The 17877-nt window shown below is 46.4% G+C and overlaps 1 protein-coding gene across 3 annotated transcripts in view; it reads left to right on the top strand.

The window, feature by feature from the left end:
- AXIN1 (axin 1) overlaps window positions 1–17877 on the top strand; it is a 78032-nt gene that overhangs the window by 43917 nt on the left and 16238 nt on the right. For all 3 annotated transcript variants that reach the window (XM_041401693.1, XM_041401691.1, XM_041401692.1), the window contains 3 exons: window positions 2293–2433; window positions 9460–9556; window positions 16966–17103. In XM_041401693.1, coding sequence (XP_041257627.1) covers window positions 2293–2433; window positions 9460–9556; window positions 16966–17103 — 376 coding nt within the window. The remainder of the gene's footprint in view (window positions 1–2292; window positions 2434–9459; window positions 9557–16965; window positions 17104–17877) is intronic.

Below are 17877 nucleotides of genomic sequence, written 5' to 3'. Positions count from 1 at the left end.
TGTTGGATTTGACAGGAGGGTTGCACTGCACAGCACTCCTTTAATGTTCAGGACTGACCATTCTGCACAGGGAGAATGGCAGAAGGGGGCTGGTAAGGTTTTCACTTATTATTCCTTGCTTTTTAGGGTGAACTTGTTCCAATTATTTCCAGTACTTGCCCTAGAAAGCTGTTCTGAAATCTGATGGAATATAGAAATGAGTTTGCTCCAGTGCACATCTGCAGCAATTGACAGAAAGTTTGCATGCTAGAAGGTGTCTGTGGTGACTCACCATCCCAAGGCATCCCTGTGCTCATCCCCAACTGACTCTGTATTGTACCTGAGCATGGGGAAACCTCACAAGGCTCCCTTCTGTCAAATAGCCATGAAAAGCCTCAGCTGGCTTAGTTTTGAATGCTCTTTGCACCATTCTGCAACTATGCTAAGCTTCATCATCCAAGGAGAAAGAGTTTGGAGTTTTGGTTGGTTTGTGGCACACAGAATAGTTTTCTCTTTCTGAGAGTAGGGGAGTAATTTGTTTCTAACCAACCCCTTAATGGACCTGAAACAAATGTGATTTTTCCTAGTGACCAGTGAATATCCATGACCCCTTGAATTACAAGGAAAACAAGTTGTATGCTGAGGACCCAAAGAGCAGGTGAATGGGAGCTGGGTGAGCAGTGCATTAGCTGAAGGCTGTAACCCTGTCCAGTTCAGGTTTTAAAATACTTTGGTAATGCTTCCATCCTGGTACACCATGTGCTATATTTTACATAACAGCATCAAAAACCTCTGCCTTAAATGTGCTCTCTGCCAGTCCCAGTTCCTGCAGAGCCTGTCCTGCATTTATACTCCATACAGATATACACAAACTGCCAGCTTTACCCTTTGCTGGTGTCTTCCTCACTTCTGGTCCCTCCGTTTGTGTGTTTCTCATGGGTTTCCTTGTCTTATCGAAATGTAAACTCATTGGGGCAGGGGCTGTTTTCTCTTGTCTTTAGGACTTAGACCACTACAGTAGAACCAGAATCACTTTTCTGGGCAGAACAGGGAAGCACACGCTGCATGATGTGCCCTCCATGGAGGTGTTTGCACAGGGCCCATTGCAGATCACATCCACCGGGTGCCAATTACTGAGTTACTAAATAAAGGATGATGCTGATGAACTTTGTGATCTGAACTGAAACAGAACTCTTGATTTTCAGAGCTTGGAAAACCCAGAAATTCATCAGTTTCAAGATATCTTAAAAATGCTGCTCTTCATGCAGAGGGGCGGGCAGAGAGAGCAGGGATTAAATGCTTTTTTGTTTATGTGAACATTTCAGCTTGTTCCTTCTTCTGGCACATTACAAAATAACTTGCAGGAGAACAAGATGCCTGCGTGGCCTGTCTGTCCTGCAGGATGGCAGAGCTGGAGGCACACTGGCAGCAGTGGCTTTTCTATGCTTGTGGCAGAGTGAGCATGAAGGAATTCATGCCTGCTTGGTTCACAGGCTGCTTCACCATCAGGTCTCTTCCTGAGCAAGGAACTCATTTCCCAGGTTAGTTCATGCAGGCAGCCTCCCTTCCTGGCCTTTTGCTGAAGAGAAAGAGGTTGCCCTGTGTACTTGAATAACAAGGCATGGGTTGTGTACAAAGCCTTCATAGATCCCTGAGCAGACTGTCCACTGGAAAAGCCAGGTGTGATTAGGTGGTGCTTCCTGGTGGAATTTGCAAGTGTCCAGTGTACCTCAGTGCAACACTGGAGGTTGTTTTTAGGTCCAGTGCTATGAGCAGCAGCTTCACCTCCTTCCCTCTGCAAACGTGTTGGAGGGATATTAAAGTAAGTATAGAATGGGTGAGCTCTGCTACACATCCCTCCCTGTTGGAAGAGCAGAATCGTATTTTGACTAAGAAAAATGCTGTCTTACTGTCTAGGTATTTTTTTTAGATTCTCATAGAATGACAATGCTAAGCAGCTAGCCCATGGACTCCATAAACTCTGATGGAAACAGGACTTCTTCCATACAGTCTCATTCCCTCCCTTTATCTCTAACAATGTCATCTTAATTACTCCATGAATTCCCTTTTTCTTCCAGTTATGAGTCAAATTGTTCATGGCTCTGTCAGTGCAACTTAGTGTGAACGCAGCTTATTCTGTAGCCCATCACTGAGGCTGGCGCTCCAGGCAGAGTCCTTCTGCCCCGCTCTGTCAGTGCAACTTAGTGTGAACGCAGCTTATTCTGTAGCCCATCACTGAGTCCTTCTGCCCGGTGATGCAGAGCATAGTCAAGGTTGTGTCCTTCTAACTTGACTCTCATTTTTCTCTCACAGGCATGGGTCGTGGAGAGAGCCTGTTAACCCCTACTATGTCAACACGGGCTATGCTTTGGCACCAGCCACCAGTGCCAACGACAGCGAGCAGCAGAGCATGTCCAGCGACGCCGACACCATGTCCCTGACAGACAGCAGCGTGTAAGTAACTGCTGGGACAGCCACGTGTGGCTTCAGCACTGCTGCTCTTGGGTTGTTCTGGGGGAGAGGTTTGCCCACAGCTGGGATGGGAGGGAATGTCTGAATAGGCCATGACAAGGTCATTCTCACTGTCTTTTCAGCTACTTTGTCACTGTGCAGGATACTCAGCCTTGCCACTTCTTGTGAACATTTGCAGCATAAAATATTATAGAGCGATCTAAAATAAATGGTGTTCAGTCAGAGTTTCTGCAATGTTTCTTAAGCCAGGTGCAAGAATTGGTAATGTTGGATGACTTAGTAGTAACTGATTTGAGATACATTATGTTCTGAATGTTAGACAGAGCCTTCTGCTTACCTGGGTATTTCTCTTGAGATTTTATGCTGCCAAATTCTCAGAATCACAGAATGGGTCAGATTGGAAGAGACCACAGTGGATTATCTGGTCCAACCTCCCTGCTCAAGCGGGGTCATCCTAGAGTAGATTTCACACTATTGTGTCCAGATGGTTCTGAAATACCTCCATTGAGGGAGACTCTACAGGCTCTCTGGACAATCTGTTCCAGTCACTGTAGAGGGAAGAAGTTTTTCTGCACATTCAGGTGGAACTTCATTGGTTTTTGCCCATTGCCTCTTGTCATGTTGCTGGGCACCACAGCGCAGAGCCTGGTTCATCCTCTGAAACCTCCCAGCAGATGATGGCCATTGATGAGCTCCCTTCTCAGCCATCTCTTCTTGAGGCTAAACAGGCCCAGTTCCCTCAGCCTGTCCTCATAAGAGATGCTCCAGTCCCTTTGTTGCCTTCCTCTGGACTCGGACTCACTCCAGGAGTTCTGTGTCTCTCTTGTCCTGAGGAGATCAGAACTGGACACAGCACAGCAGATGGAGTAACAGCTCAGTCTGTGATTGCTCTGCAGTAGGATTGGTGACTGACCAGTTCTAGTTTGTCTAGTGACCACTGCACTTTAACACAACTTGTGCTGATAAGCCCCAGCCAAATATGTTTTCCCTTTCTGTCTCTCATGACAGCACCCTGTATCTCATCCATGAGATGCTTTCCTTAAAGATGGTCTGCAAAGAAAGAAAAAAGGGGTTATGAGATTTTGTTGTGGCTGCATTTCTGTGATACAAAAAAAAAATGATTTGGGGAAAAAATATTCACTGTTTGGTCTGGTTTTTAGTAGTGCAAATGCAAGGTGTCTTTCTGTAGAGTAGAAACGCTTTGATTCTTCAGGCGAGAAATGACAGGTTTACAGAATTAGGAGAAGATTTTATTAATGGCAGTGCTGTAAACACAGAGTCCTCCAAGAGGCTCATTTAGTGTCACTGTGAGTGTCAGCAGCTGTCAGACCTTGTTGGAGAAACTTTCCAGCCTGTGCCATGGATGCTGTTAATGGGTGCTGTCCCAGTTCCCCACCTGCCCAGAGTTCATACAGTGACACAGGGAGTGTGCAACGTGGCCAGGGCGTTTCTGTGTCTGTGGTGGTCGCCCTGCCTGAGCCAGTAGTTGCTCATCTCTGGCTCCACGGAGGCTTGGGGCCATGTAGGAGCAGCTGCGAGTTCGTTCTGCACCCTGACACCAGCTCCTCAAACATTATGCACGAGGCAGACCTTGGCCAAAGGGGCCTGGGAGGATGAGGATGCCTCCAGGACAGAACCCTGTAGAGGACCACTAATTAAAGGCTCCATTTGATACAAATCCAGCTGCTCTGCCACATCCTTCTGCAATTCTTCATATGCATCAATTTTTATGGAGGAGTGCTCTGAAGCTAACAGGAGTCATGTAACTTCTTGTTATCAGGAGAGACAGATGTAAGAACTCTTCAAAATTAATTAGCTTTTAGCACTTCCTCACCCACTGGTCCAGCGGGCTCATGGGGCTGCACTGATGGTTATACCTGTGATAAGTTGTGAAAGTTTATGCCAGCGTTCTTCACCCTCCTGGTTTTTATTTCACTAGCCACAGTTTGTTTTTTTTCACAGGCAGAATAATTTCTTGCTGACCATCTTATGCTTCTTTTTCCTTTAGGCATTTTATCCCTCCTGTGCCCACCATAGGCTGCTTCTAGGACTTTAATTACCACCAATATGTGCACTGTCTTTTGCTAATAACTAACCCAATACTAGTGGTTCATTTTAAGTAAGTTTTGAACTTCTTAAGGGTGAACCATTCTTTCTATGCCTCTCAAACTGGATCCATGCAGAATCCAAAGCTGGGATTCTGGATGTACAGCCTTGACCTTTGGCTTACACAGATTCTGGCTGTTTTCAGCACTTGCTCTTCATTACATGATTTAAAACTCCAGCACCAGATTTTACTCGGGTTTTACATGGCACTGCTGAACCTATCTGCCTCCTGAGTTTCAAAGGAATTTTTGCAGAATTGCTCAAGGCAGCAAAAATGAAGAACAACCAGATGAAGTTAAAGAAGGGTCTCCTGCTGCTTGACAAGACTTACATGTCTCAGTGCTTTGAATTTAGGCCTTCTCTGAGGAAAATGGTAATAAAAGCCCCATTTGCTGATGAGCAAGGTTCTTCCCTCTGTGTGCTGTTTACACACAGCAGTCACACTCAATAATGAAGAAATCTGGCTTCTGCTCCAAGGCAGCACATGAACGAGGTGTGATCCAAGGCACAAACCTCCATCAGACCCTCCATCAGAGCAAAGTCTGTCTGGATGATTGGGATGCACACATTGGCTAACTGAGGAATGCTAATAAACCAGGAGAGCAAAGCATGATCTTCAGTGCTGGCCAGCTCTGGCCAGTGGAGAAAGCAGGCACAGAGCATTTGCTACACCACTTCCCTTCCAAGCTTTGATGTTGGATTGATGCCAGCAACATGGAGTTTGGAAGTGGCTGCATGCAAAGCCTCTAGCAAAGACCTGAGCGATGCTGTGCCTGTCTCAGCTCCTGAGCTGGGGCGATTATTTGGAAGCAGCCAGCTCACCAAACAGATTGTAAAACTGTGATGTTACAAGCACACTTACCTAAAAAGCCAGCTTTCAACAGGATGTCTTTCCAAGCACTGTTAAATATTATTGTAATGGGTTGAATTTATATAACAAGTATGTTATCAGTCCCTGTTGTTTGAGTAATTTGCTTTTGAGTGTCTTGAAAAAACATTGCTCTTAAATGCCTGCGCTCCGCTGATTATTTTTCAGTCTTCCTGTGTCATAGGAATTCCTCTGCCCTTGTAGGCAAAACAGCTCTGCTCCTCTCTGCTGAAACCTGTTTTTATAATCAGCAGGGCAGCTGTGTTGTTTTAGCTGGTTTGTGTGGAGGCAAGGTCTGGGGAGGACACGGTGAGAGGCTCTGGCGAGCGCTCGCCCGGCAGTGCCGGGGCCGCAGGTGGGGTCGAGTCACTCACCGCTGATGTTCCGTGCAGGGTCAGTGGTGAGGCAGGGATTTGGGGCTCTGCCTGCCCCATGGGCTGCTCAGAGCCTGCTCCAGACTTGCAGCAGCATTTCCAGCACAGTCCTAAACTGCTCTTGTCTCAGATAACCCTTCTTGAGGATAGCATCTTCTCAAGTGGAGGAGGTGAGTCTGTGGGTGGGAGAGGTTGTCACAACAGAGATGCTTGAGGCAAGTTAAGGCAACTGTAGGTAGGAAGGCAGCACTGAAACCATTAAATCTCCATGTGATGTTCCAATTCAGATGCAAAAACACATTAGGTCCATATCTATCTTGATTTCTTCAAGAGCTTGCATGGTAAACAGGAGATAATGTCTCCTCTTCAGCCCAGTGTTGTGCTCCAGCTGAACAATACTCCTTCCTCTTGGTTTTATCAGGTGTTCTGGCTTATCTTGGGAGACAGTTTTGCCTTCCCCCAGGCACTTGGGAAGCCCTTGGTGCCTGTGGGCTTGGCCAGAGGGATGCTCCTTCTTCCCCAATTCCAGTCAAACCTGCTCCAGAGTAGGGATGGCCAGTCCCTGGAACAAAGGGGTTTAGGACAGTGGTTATTCCTTCAAAAAGTCTTGCAGATTAAATGCTATTCCTTGGATGACTGGCCTTTAACCAAAATGCCTGGGGATTTTCCTATCATGCTTCTTTTTGTGAGAAAACTCTCTTGTGACAAAAGTGCTTTGATAAGAGTAATTGGTAGAAAATACCAGTTTGGCTGTGTATTTGTTTCCTGTCTTTCCTAAGGCTAGTGATACAGAATTGCCCCAAGTTTTCCTATATTTAAACAAGTTCAGCAGCTTTTTAATTTAAAAGGTCCCAAACGATGATTTCTAATGTGTTAGGCATAATGATTGGGTTTGAAGCCTGTCTAGAGGGGCAAAGATACCTCTTGTCAGAAGCGTCCAACTGTGCAGAGCCACAGCCAAACCGCTGCTCACCAGAGGCTCTTGCAGGTTAGTTTGGAGAGGGGAGGAAGCCTCCACATTTCCCCAACAGTAAACTCATTGCATTATCATTAAATAAGTAATAGAAATACTCTTCTTCCCTCGTTGCATTTCAGTGCTGAGCTTTCTGGTGCTAAAGAAAATCACATGATGAAACAAGGAAAAACAGTTTGGGAAAGTTTTATTTTAAAAGTGGATGTGCTGTTAAAAAAAGTTTAATTTTTTTTCATATATATATAAATATATATATGTATTATTTCTCTATCTATTGAAAATATCTCAAAGCAAGCTACCTGACAAAAGGAAAACAAAAGTATGGTATTGGTTTTTCTTGCTTTCCCCCAATCTATTGAATAAGGTTTTGTTGGGATAAAATTAAAGTGCTTATCTTTGAATTTGCTTCCTCTGGTTGAGTTGGCACAGTACATTGAACGAAGGAATGTTCCAAGTTCAGAGGTGGCATTGGGGAATCTAGTTAAAATGACATCAAAGGCAGCACAGCGGGGCTGAACATGTGTTTGAAGCCGGATAGATTAGAGGCCATTATCAGCCTTTCGCTACTGTGCTGGGAACAAAAGTCGCTCTTTCCGCTGGGACTGCTGCTGGGGAGAATTAAAAAAAAAAAGAGAGAGAGAGAAAGAAAGAAAAATTGCACTTTCTAACATAATGCCGAGTTCCCTGCGAATGGCCGTGTGGCTTTAGTGTGCGAGTTGTGTTCTGGCACCCGGGTTTTGTGCGCTGGTTAAGCTGAAATGTTGACTATTGATGCCGACAAGCAATGGCTAAAATAATCCCCCAGGTTTTTTATTTTTCCCTCTGAAAACTTGCAGTTGTTTTGTTACCATCCAGTCTAGAAAAGGCCGCGTCACAATGCTGTGAAACTCTTTAACCGTTGTGATTCTCATCATTAAGGAAAATTAAGCCACCTAATGAACACTGTCATGATGCCTGTACAGCAACGTGGGGAAGTTGTCCTGTTCCCAATCCGTGTCACTGTAGCACAGCAGAGATGATGCTCCCAACACACTCTTCCTCCTCCTCCTGCATTACCTGCAGCCACTCACCAGAGCTGTAATTAGCTTGGCTCATTCTCTGTTCCCTCATTTGTCTTCCTGCTAAAAAGCACTTGTCATTAATCATAGGGTTTGTTTTATTTTATTTTAATGGTGTTTCATTTTGAATGCCTGGGTTATTGCATGAAATTAGGTTCTTCTGATGTAGATTGGTGGCGATTCTGCCTGCACCTGCATTTCCAGGGAGCCAGCAGGGCAGCCAGCATGATGGGAATGGGAATGAAAGCTGGTGGTGGTCATCCTCACACAGGCTGATGCTTGAAACTCAGGGGGTTTGCAGGCAAAACACCACAGTGAATTGTGTTGCTCTTGCCAAATGGCACCTTGACTTTAAAAATCTGTGGGTGAAAGTGTTTGGTTTATGTTCTGGGGAAGCAGCTGGGGAGGGGGATAGGTGTTAAGGACATTTGGCCTGTGCAAACATCTTGTGTTGTGAGATGTGGCAGGATTGGCTCGTTTTCACAGCTCAAAGGGGTGCAGAGTTGGTAGAAGATGTGAGTGGGAATTACGTGGTAGCTGGGACAAACCAAATCCCTCCATTCGTTTTTATCCACCTCTGTGGCATTGCATGGCCCTCCCAAGCAGTTACCTCTGCTGAGTTAGGAAAATGTGTAAAATGAAAAAGCTCCAAATTGTCAAGCTCCAGAATGGCATTTGTTTTTGAATTTGTTGATTTTCACCAGATAATACAAGGTCACCAGGAGGTGGGTCTGTGTCCTTTCATAACTGGGCTCCACTCACTCATCTTCTCCTGGTCCTTGTGTGTGAGCAGGGTGGTAGCAATCGTGAGAAAAAAAATGCACTTCCTTTCTTTGCCTGAAGTCACACTTAGGCAGTGATGCTTTGCCTTTGGGGGTGCTTAGCAAAGCCAGGTGCCTCTGACCCACTGACCCCTGTGTACCAAGGATTGTGGCCACCACTGTCTCCTTCCTCTGCAGAGATCTCTGTCACCACCCCTTTCAGCACAGGCACAAAGCCAAACAGAGCTGGTTCACTTGGATGTGACTGCCCATGACATCCCTTCCTAACCTCATCCAGCCTCCTCTGGGGAGGGGCTGATTCTTCCCTCCAGCAACTCCAGTATCAAGCCCATAATTTCAGACTGAGCTAGAGATTGCCTTGGGAGCAGTGGAGCCTATACCTCCTTTGATAAGCCATTTGAGCAGCTGTCACACTCTCTTAAAAATATATACCTTGTTCCCTGGCTGAGCTCCCTTTTGAGTAGATGCTCATGGAGCTCCCACTCCTCCTTCTCCCCCCTCTCTTAGCCTGCCCTGTGGTTTAATGTGTACATTACAGACTCTTTATAGAAAGCAACCAACTATAAAAGGTACCAGGATGCAGTCCAAGTCCTTCTCCCTGCCCTCTGCCTTGAGCAGCAGTCACAGGAGCTCTGCCTCACTCTGCTCCTGGTGGATGCTGTGTAAGTCCTCCTGGCCCCCATGCCAGAGCTTTTTTGGTTCAGGGACCATTCCCTGCATGGATACTCTGACCATGCAAACAAGAAGGGGTTTCCTATGGGCCACTCTGTGTCAGCAAGGCTTGAATGAACATAACGTGTCAGAGAAAGGCACTAAAGCAGGGTGTGTTGTTGTTTTATTCCTGCAGGGATGGGATCCCACCGTACAGACTCCGAAAGCAGCATCGCAGAGAGATGCAAGAAAGTGCCAAAGCAAATGGACGCGTGCCACTACCTCACATTCCTGTAAGTAGCACTATCTCCTTCCCAGGGGTAAATATGCAAAATATGTGAGATCTCTAGCAGAGTTGCTCTGCTTGTGCTTGAGTTTAATCCTCCTTAGTGCTGTATTCACTTGAGGGTGCTTCAAGATGACATACATTGTGCTAAGAAAAGGTTTGGAGCCTTCTGCCAAACTCACCATTCCAGGCTGCCCAAAACACAGGATTTTTCTTAACCATTCAGTCAGTAGCTGATTATTTCTCCTGGATGAGAATGGAAGCACTGGCTGCCATTTGTCTGTAAGCAGTTCCTTGCCCTCAGGTGAGCTGGAGGTGTTTGTGGAAGGTGTAGGAGGCTGTTGGACATGGAGGCTGATGCAGCTCTCAGACAAGGTCAGTTGGGGAGAAGTGCAATGGTCCCCGGCAATATTTCTGCACTGAGCAGCCAAAGGAGCTGTAACCTGTTCCCAAGGACTCTGCAAAGCTCACTTGGGGACACAAGACAGGAGGAAAAAAAAGCTGCAGGAGTAAGTGTTTCATTTATCTGACACTGTCTCTTTGCTTGCTCCAGGTAAGCAAACAGCCTTTGGAAGATGAGCACAACTGCTAGGGGTCTGCATCACCATCTGCACCTCTGCTTATTATTGTTTTCTTTTTCTGAGAAGTTACAGGTGACATTTAAGATCTAGTAGGGAATAAAGGTGCTTCTTTCCTCTTTGGACAGCTGGACTCCAGCACAAATCAAATAGGGAGAGAAAAAGCCTCCATCTGTTTTTTCCAGAAGCGTCTTCAAACTTGACGCAGCTGTTCCCATCCTGCCTGCTCAAAGCAGCACAATACCAGCAGAAATACACCCTTGTTTTAATCTGATTTAAAAGAAAAAAAATCCTCACCAAAACCACCACTCTTTGTTTTGCCTTTTAAATTAGATTATTTTCCTTAGATTTAAGAGGGTCTCCTGTGCTTTGATCACTGGGTTGACAATAAAAGCCCTGGCTGCAGACGCTCATAGCCATCCTAGCTCAGTCACCTCTCTTTTCACACAGTTGCTTTCACAGTGTGGTTGCTGTTGAAAAGGCTGGCTGGGTGCCTTTTTATTTCACTTGATGCCGTTTTTACTGTAAGCATGGCTTTGTTAGAGTTGAAGTTTGAAAGCTTGGCCTTTATTTTTTGTTGTTATTGTTGTTGCTGTTCCCCAACAGTGGGAACTACTGACTGAATATTCTCCGACTTCAAAGCTTGTCAGTGGCTTTACCTTTTGGATAAAAATAATAGTGGCTTTCTGTCGATGGTGTGCACTGGCAATGCCTCGATGAACTGCAGGTTATAAACTCAGAGTATGAAGCATTAAATATGTATAGTGAGCTCTACTTTAACGAACTTCCATCTGCCAAACATTTCTTTTGTTGAACTGAATAAGTGTCATTCCAGCAGCAGTTCCTTGCAGGCTAATTAGTTTTACTTAGCATTAAATTTTATTGACCCTTTTGGAAACCAACTTTAAAAACGGGGTAAAAAACAAGGTTTCAATTGCCCACCTGCTGCTTATAAATTTTTATATTATCCTATTTACCTACACAGTCTTTTAGAATTACATATTCCTCCTAAACTACATGCAGACACTTCACAAGGATTTTTTTTGTGAAACATCCACTGTTCCCATTAGGTTCTGCACTGTAATTTTAAGTCCCAGGGGAAAAGGCATCTTGACACATATTTATATGGGAGCCGGGGACTGAGAAGTTGGGTTAGTTCTAGTCTTTCTTCAGGGAATAAAAGTTTAGTTCAGACACTCTGGCACCTCCTGCCAGCCAATTACTGACACAGAACTGGCATCGACTTCAGAGAGGCACTGTTCTGCCCTCTCTTATCAATCAGCCAAGAAAGGAGAAGGTAATTAGACAATGTGTTTTGACAACACCAGTGTGAAATGTTATAAAGTTACTCTTTAAAATTCAGCTCTAACTGCACACTCTTTGAATTAAACAGCACAAATTAGCAAGGAGCCATGCAAATGTTTCTTCAAGTGTTGCTTTCTGAAGCCAGTGGTTGGGCTGTCCCACAGCCCGTGGCTGAATCAGGCTGGACCTGGGGTTAGCTGCTTCCAAACGTGTGTCAGTGACGAAATCACAACCTCTGAGTGAAGGTCTTTATGGACTCCTATCTGCAGCATAGCCAGAGTCCATGCTGATAGTGCCTGCAGAATGCACAGCGTGTTTTCCTACTGATAATAGGGAACCTCCTACTTCCGAAAGTCATTTCAGAAGTCCTTTACAGACCTTCCCGTTCCCTGACAAATGAGTTATGGGGCTATTATGCAAAATTCTGAAAGGACTTATATTGCTTTTAATAGCAGCACTTGTAGTTAAGTCCAGAAGCTATAAACTGCAGTGATTATATGTTCAGAGGAGGCTGCCCGCTGGTCCCAGCAGCCGTGCTGCCTCCAAGTAGTGACAGCGTGTGCTAGCTATGTGGAACACCCTCTTCAGCAGCAGGACGTGTATGGATGGCCCTGATCTGCATCTTCCACACTTAGCAGCTCACATCTTCCACACTTAGCCAGTCACCAATGCTCTAAGTTTGGAAAAGTTGTGTTCTGTGAAGTGGCGCTCTGCCCAGGAATGCAGTGGGGGAGGCTCTCCAGCAAGCAGGGAGACCTCTGGTTTGTGCCTCTGGCAGGAACACATTACAGAGAGTGAGTGTTGCTTTCATGTGGTTTTCCATTTCTCTCTTGGATTTGAGCAGAGTCTTGGAGCACCAAGGAAGGAAAGAGCAAGCAAATTCCCAAAGAAAGGGAGAAAGCCCAGAGCATGCAGAGCTGTACCTGGCTCTGGCATTCATCTGTTCCCAGGAGAGGATGGGAGATCCTCCTTCTCCACAGCAAAATCAGAAAAATCCAACCTCAAGCATTAAGAGCTGGTGTTTGGTTTGTTTGTTAACTGCATAAAGAATCCATTTTGTGATGTTCTTGCTGTAGCTTGGTCATGGGGTGGGAGCTCTCCTGTCCTGTCGCACAATCAAGGGTGCTCCAGGGTGGCTTCTGCGGTGTTCCTGAGCGGAACAGAAGGTTGTGAGTGACTACTGGGCTGTGCTGTACAAGTGAGGAGTGCACAGGAGGAGCCTGGTCTCGTGCTGTCTGGATAACTGCAGCTAAATGAGCTTTCTGCTCCTGTGAGTTGGGAACCTGCTCGGAATTCCCATCGGCTGTTTTATGCCATTTTCCTCAAACAGCAGGACTCCTTGCTAATCCCTGAATACTGCTAAACTGGATGCTGAAATCCAGCTATCTGTGAGCACTGCACAAGTGTTTCTGGTATGGAAACACCATTTATCCGTTAAAAATTTATGTCACAGAGGAATGCATTAATCTAAGAAACATAGAGGTTCAGAAGTTCTTTTCTCTTGGCTTCTCTAGCCTGTCATCTTCCTTTCATTTCCAAGACTGACTTGTGATCTAACAACAGCCCCTCAGGCATCATGGAGGCATCAAACCTCTTGTAGAAGAGGGAGATTTACCAGTACAGAATTCTTTGGCCCAGTCACATCTGTCAGAAACAGTTCAGCCCAAACCACAGATCCCTGGAGCTGCTTAGCAAACCTCTACCCAGTGTAATGTTGAAAAGCTTCCTGTTTCATCTTAGAGCAGTTGAGGCTGATGCTTCCCAAGGGGAACCTGCAAACTGCAGTGAGATTCTTCCCTTTCAGCCTTTTCACATTTCGGTGCTGGTGTGTTCTGATGTGCAGCTTGGTCCTTAAACCTCTGTTTCTCAAGGAAGGTGAAATCCATCAAAACCCAAGAGCTGCATCTGCCTCATGGAGTGAAATCCATGGAATTCCGACTCCATCAGATCCAAAAAAGAAGGGAAAACATGAGGCAGCTGCCTAGTGGAGCTATTGCAGAGCTTGTGTATCTCACATGTTCTTAGCAGGCTGCTTCTTCACAAAGGTACCAGAGCTTCAGGACACTTCATGTGTAAAGGACAATGTTCTAGTGATAGTACCCCAAGAAATCCTTCTTCAGAGCTGTCACAAGGAAAGATTGCTTCATCTAGACCAGGTCAAGCAATTTCTACTTTTCCCAATCCACCTGGCATTCAGCCTCCTATTTGTTGTCCTCTGCAGCTTCCCCAGCTCCACGTGGTTTGGTTCTGGACAGACCTATCTAACTGGTGCCATTAAATAAAAGTAGATGGGTAATTAAATAAAACATTAGACTAAACACTGCTTTAAAATGAAGCACTTCCTTTCTGAATTGTTGATGTAGAATTTCCATAGACCTCATTCTGGTCCAGACTGAAGGGCTGGATCCTCAAAAACCTGCCAGCTCTTGGGACAGACCCTTTACTTGGAACAAAGGCATTTGTAGCCCTTCTGATTTCAGAACAATAAGCAGCTTATTTACAAGTCCCTTGGCAGGACTCTGTATGCCCATGGGAAGCTGGGGGCAGGTTCAAAATCCTGAAGCCCTGAAGGATCCTGCTCTGGGTACAGGCTCAGCCTGGCTGGTCTTTGATGGAGCATATTTCCCCTGTCTCCCTTCTGAAGTCAGGCCCATCATTTGATAAAGGCTTCAAACACTTTGTTGTCTTAAATCTTTTGAACCAGGTCAGTGCAATCCATGTTTGCTGTCTATGGAGGCAGAGAGAGCCCTCAGCAGTTATCTGTATTGTTTCAGCACAAGGAATTTGCATTCATTATTCTGCAATACTGTTAATTTTGGGGAAGTCTGTGTAGCTCATCCTTTGAGCTAGGAATAAAGTCAGACCCATGGTGATGTTCAGAGCATCATCCTGCTCACCAGCTCTGTTGAGTTACCCTTACAGGTACTCACCAGGACAGCACAGGGTGTGTGCAGCTGGTATCCATAGGGTGAAGTGAGGTTTATTTCAGTTGCACTGATCTCGGACGCTCTGGGAGACCCTTGCAGAGAGGGCTGCATCTTGCACCCTCAAACAGGCTGCTGAGGCCCTCTACAAGCTGTTGTCCTGAGTGGGAAGCTCCAAGAACCAATTGGGTTTTGCAGATGCAAGAGTTTTTCAGAGAGGGAAGAAAACAAGTTCATCCTAAAGATTCCTGGGTTCAATTATTGTAGTTTCTGTAGCTGAGCTTCAGTCACCTCCAGACTTAGAGAGACTGTGGATAAACATGCTGAGGTACTAGTTGTAAAAGACCCAGAATCACCTTATTTTGAGTTCCCTGGATACAGCATTGTTGGGCCTGCAGGGAACCACCTCGTGGTGACAGGACTAGGACACTCAGGTTAGCAAACCTCAGCCCTTGCACCCACTGCTACCACAGGTTCAGGAGAGACTTTGGTTTGGGGTGCTGCCCTGCATCAAAGGCTGGGGAAACAAAGGGTAATTCTTTCCCAGTTGTGCTTGTCTGTGGCAGCTGCACCAGGGAGATCCAAGACTGTAAGTGCTGAGCTCTGAGCTGCTTCTTACTAGGCTCGTTAAGTGTCTAACGGAGCAGGGCCTGGTGGTGCCATCCATAAACAACCACAGGGAGAGTTGGCATCTGAGGTGGCAGGAGGGAGAGAACACGTCACCCGGCAGGCTGGGACTTGTCAGGCAAGGGAGAGAATTCCCTCCTTGGGAATTGCTGCCGTGGCCTCACGAGGAAGGGTGGGTGGTGGTGGTCACGGGATTGGGGTTTCTGAAGGAACAGGATCCCTTAGCCAGAAGTGCTTCCCAGGGCTATGCAGGAGAGCAGGGAGACATCCTGAGAAGTTCCTCAGGGAGTAACAGAGCAGGAACCAGCTCTGCCACATCTTCCCCCGTGCTGGAGCACATCTGGAGCCTGTTTCTGCACTACACAAAGGTGAAACATGATACTTTGGCCCCTCTGCCAGTATCTCAAGACTGAACATCGTTTTTGTTGATTTTTTTTCTTTTTTTTTCTTTTTTTTCTTTTTGCAGTTTAGCTTTTTGTGATGCAGGCCTTTGGTTTGCAGAGCTGGAGGTCCTGGTGGCACTAAAGACGTCATCCCAGGGTAGTGACATCACCTCCCTCATGTTGTGCCCTCTCCAGTGGCTGCAAGGATGGAGGGAATGGCTGGGGCTGTTCCCAGCTCAGATGGGTCAGTGGGATTGAGATTTGCTGGCAGGCTCAGGAAGACCCATCCCTCTTGGCAAACAAAACAAGCAGTGCTTTAACTGGGACCTCTGCAACCCAACTGGGGTGTCTTGAAAAAGTCTTCAGCTCCTTGGTGTCATCAGTGGGTTCTTGCTGCCTCTGGTTTTCTTCCCTGCCTTCCAGCTGGCAGAGACAGAAAAGCCAATGTGATTTGCATACTTTTGTCAGGTTTTGAGGCAAAGCAGCATTTTAGTGTTCTGCTTTGATCTTCTGGCTGGCCTGGGAGAAATTCGGGTGGTCTCTCATCCTCCTTTAAAGTTTTCAAGCTCAGTGTCTGCTTCTGATGCTGCATTTGTTCTTCTGCTATGAATTATCTCACATCTTCACATTTAATTTTGTCTCTAGTCCTATAGAGTGTATATTTCTCCCATGTTAGTATTGAAATATTTGAATGCAGAGTTTTATGCTGTTGAATTTCCAACTATTTTTCCTCCAAATTAAATTCTTATCTCTGCTACGTCATTTGACTTTTTCTACTCTTTAAAAAAAAATACAGAAAGGATAAAAATGAGGGGGAGAATGCAGCAGCTGATAGCTTCATACTTCACTACACAAACTTCTTATCCCAGAACCCAGGAATTTAGGGTAACAAAGTAACTCAGCATAAGGAATCAAGAATGGCCCTGAACTGCCATAAACATTCATTTATTCACCCAGAGCAGCACCTCTGTGCTTGTAAGAGCACTGCATTGATAAAGCAAGCACAGAACCATTGCACAACTCTGAAAAGCTGAGATGCAATCCTGTAGGATCCTCCAACAGGAGAGGATGCTTTGTGGGAATTGGGACCTTGGCTGTGGGCTAGATTTGCAGAGATTGGCTAGCACACACTGATCCTCCTGCAGTAAGCTGAGTAAGTGTGCACTAGAGTCCTCCCTTCTACCAAACTGAAAGTGTAACTGCTATAAACAGGAGGTTTGAGGGGTTGAAAGGTCTGTACATCCTTTTGCCACCCTTTGAGACCAGGATATTCCTGTTGACCATGTATCCACTGGCAGAAAAGCAAGCACTTCTATCCCTGAGTGTAATTTGGTGCCAAAAGAGCTTTTTGAATTGCAGCTTCAGAAAACCTTTCCCTTAGATGGGGTGGTGTGTGGAGCTGGTGCCAGCTGAGGAACTCGTGGAGGTGGTGGCTCAGCTTCCAAGCCCCCAGGTCCTGAGCTGCACCTGAGTGCCTGCCAGCCTGTCCTCCCCCAGCTCCCAGCGGAACGACCGGCATTTCCAGTCCTCAAAGGCTCCCCGAGAAACGTGGGATTCCTCATTCATCCTTTGCTGAGCCCTGCTGTGTTCTCCCTGCAGCGTACCTACCGAATGCCAAAGGATATCCACGTGGAACCAGAGAAGTTTGCTGCAGAGCTGATCAACCGTTTGGAGGAAGTACAGAAGGAACGTGAAGCAGAGGAGAAGTTGGAGGAGCGCCTTAAACGCGTTCGAGCGGTCAGTGATCTTCTTATCTCCTCTGCCAGCCTGGCACTCTGCTTACCCCGTACCACAGGGAGCTTGCAGCTGCTGTGCAGGCAGCTGGGCTGGCCAGTTCCCTGCTCCACTGCCGTGGGCATCAGTGGCACAGGGCTCCTGGAGGCTCCTGTACCCCCTGCAGCTTCCACAATGCTGTTCCCCTATCCATGCAGGGCTCTGTGAGCTCCAGTGCTCTCTCCCTGTGTAAAATACCAGCCATGGCACAGCAGTGCCCACTTCTGCCGTCACTCAGGGGCTGTGGATTCTCTCCATCACCTTCTTTGGTACCCTGACTCTCCTGAGTTTGTGAGCAATCCCTGGGTACTGTTTAAGAGGGGTTCACCTTTCCATAGGAGGTTGTGTGTGATCTCTGTTTCCCCCAGAGAACAGTAACCAGATGACAGATGATGTAATGCTTGGGGGTGTTTGTGTCTGCTATCAGGCCATTTCTACCACAACCAAAAGGGTTCTGCCCAGCAGTGCCTAGCACATCCTAGAAATTTTGGAAGTGGTCAGGTGTGGCAGTGAAAAACTTTCCTGGGCAGAACAAACACACTGACTCCGCTAGGATACCTAACCAGTGGCACTGAGTGCTGAGCCCTGCTACTGCTGGGACCCCAGAGCCTGAGGATTTGTTAGATGAACCGTGGGAAATGTGCAAGGCCTTTAGCTCCACAACGAGCTCCAAGAGGGAGAGAGCGAGGTCCTGGTCATCTGGAATTCCCTGTGTGAGACCCCTGTTCAGCAGTGTTC

The sequence above is a fragment of the Onychostruthus taczanowskii genome, unplaced genomic scaffold, assembly GCF_017590055.1.
Source record: "Onychostruthus taczanowskii isolate IOZ18803 unplaced genomic scaffold, ASM1759005v1 scaffold19, whole genome shotgun sequence".
NCBI lineage: Eukaryota > Metazoa > Chordata > Aves > Passeriformes > Passeridae > Onychostruthus > Onychostruthus taczanowskii.
This window is presented reverse-complemented; position numbering and strand designations above follow the sequence as displayed.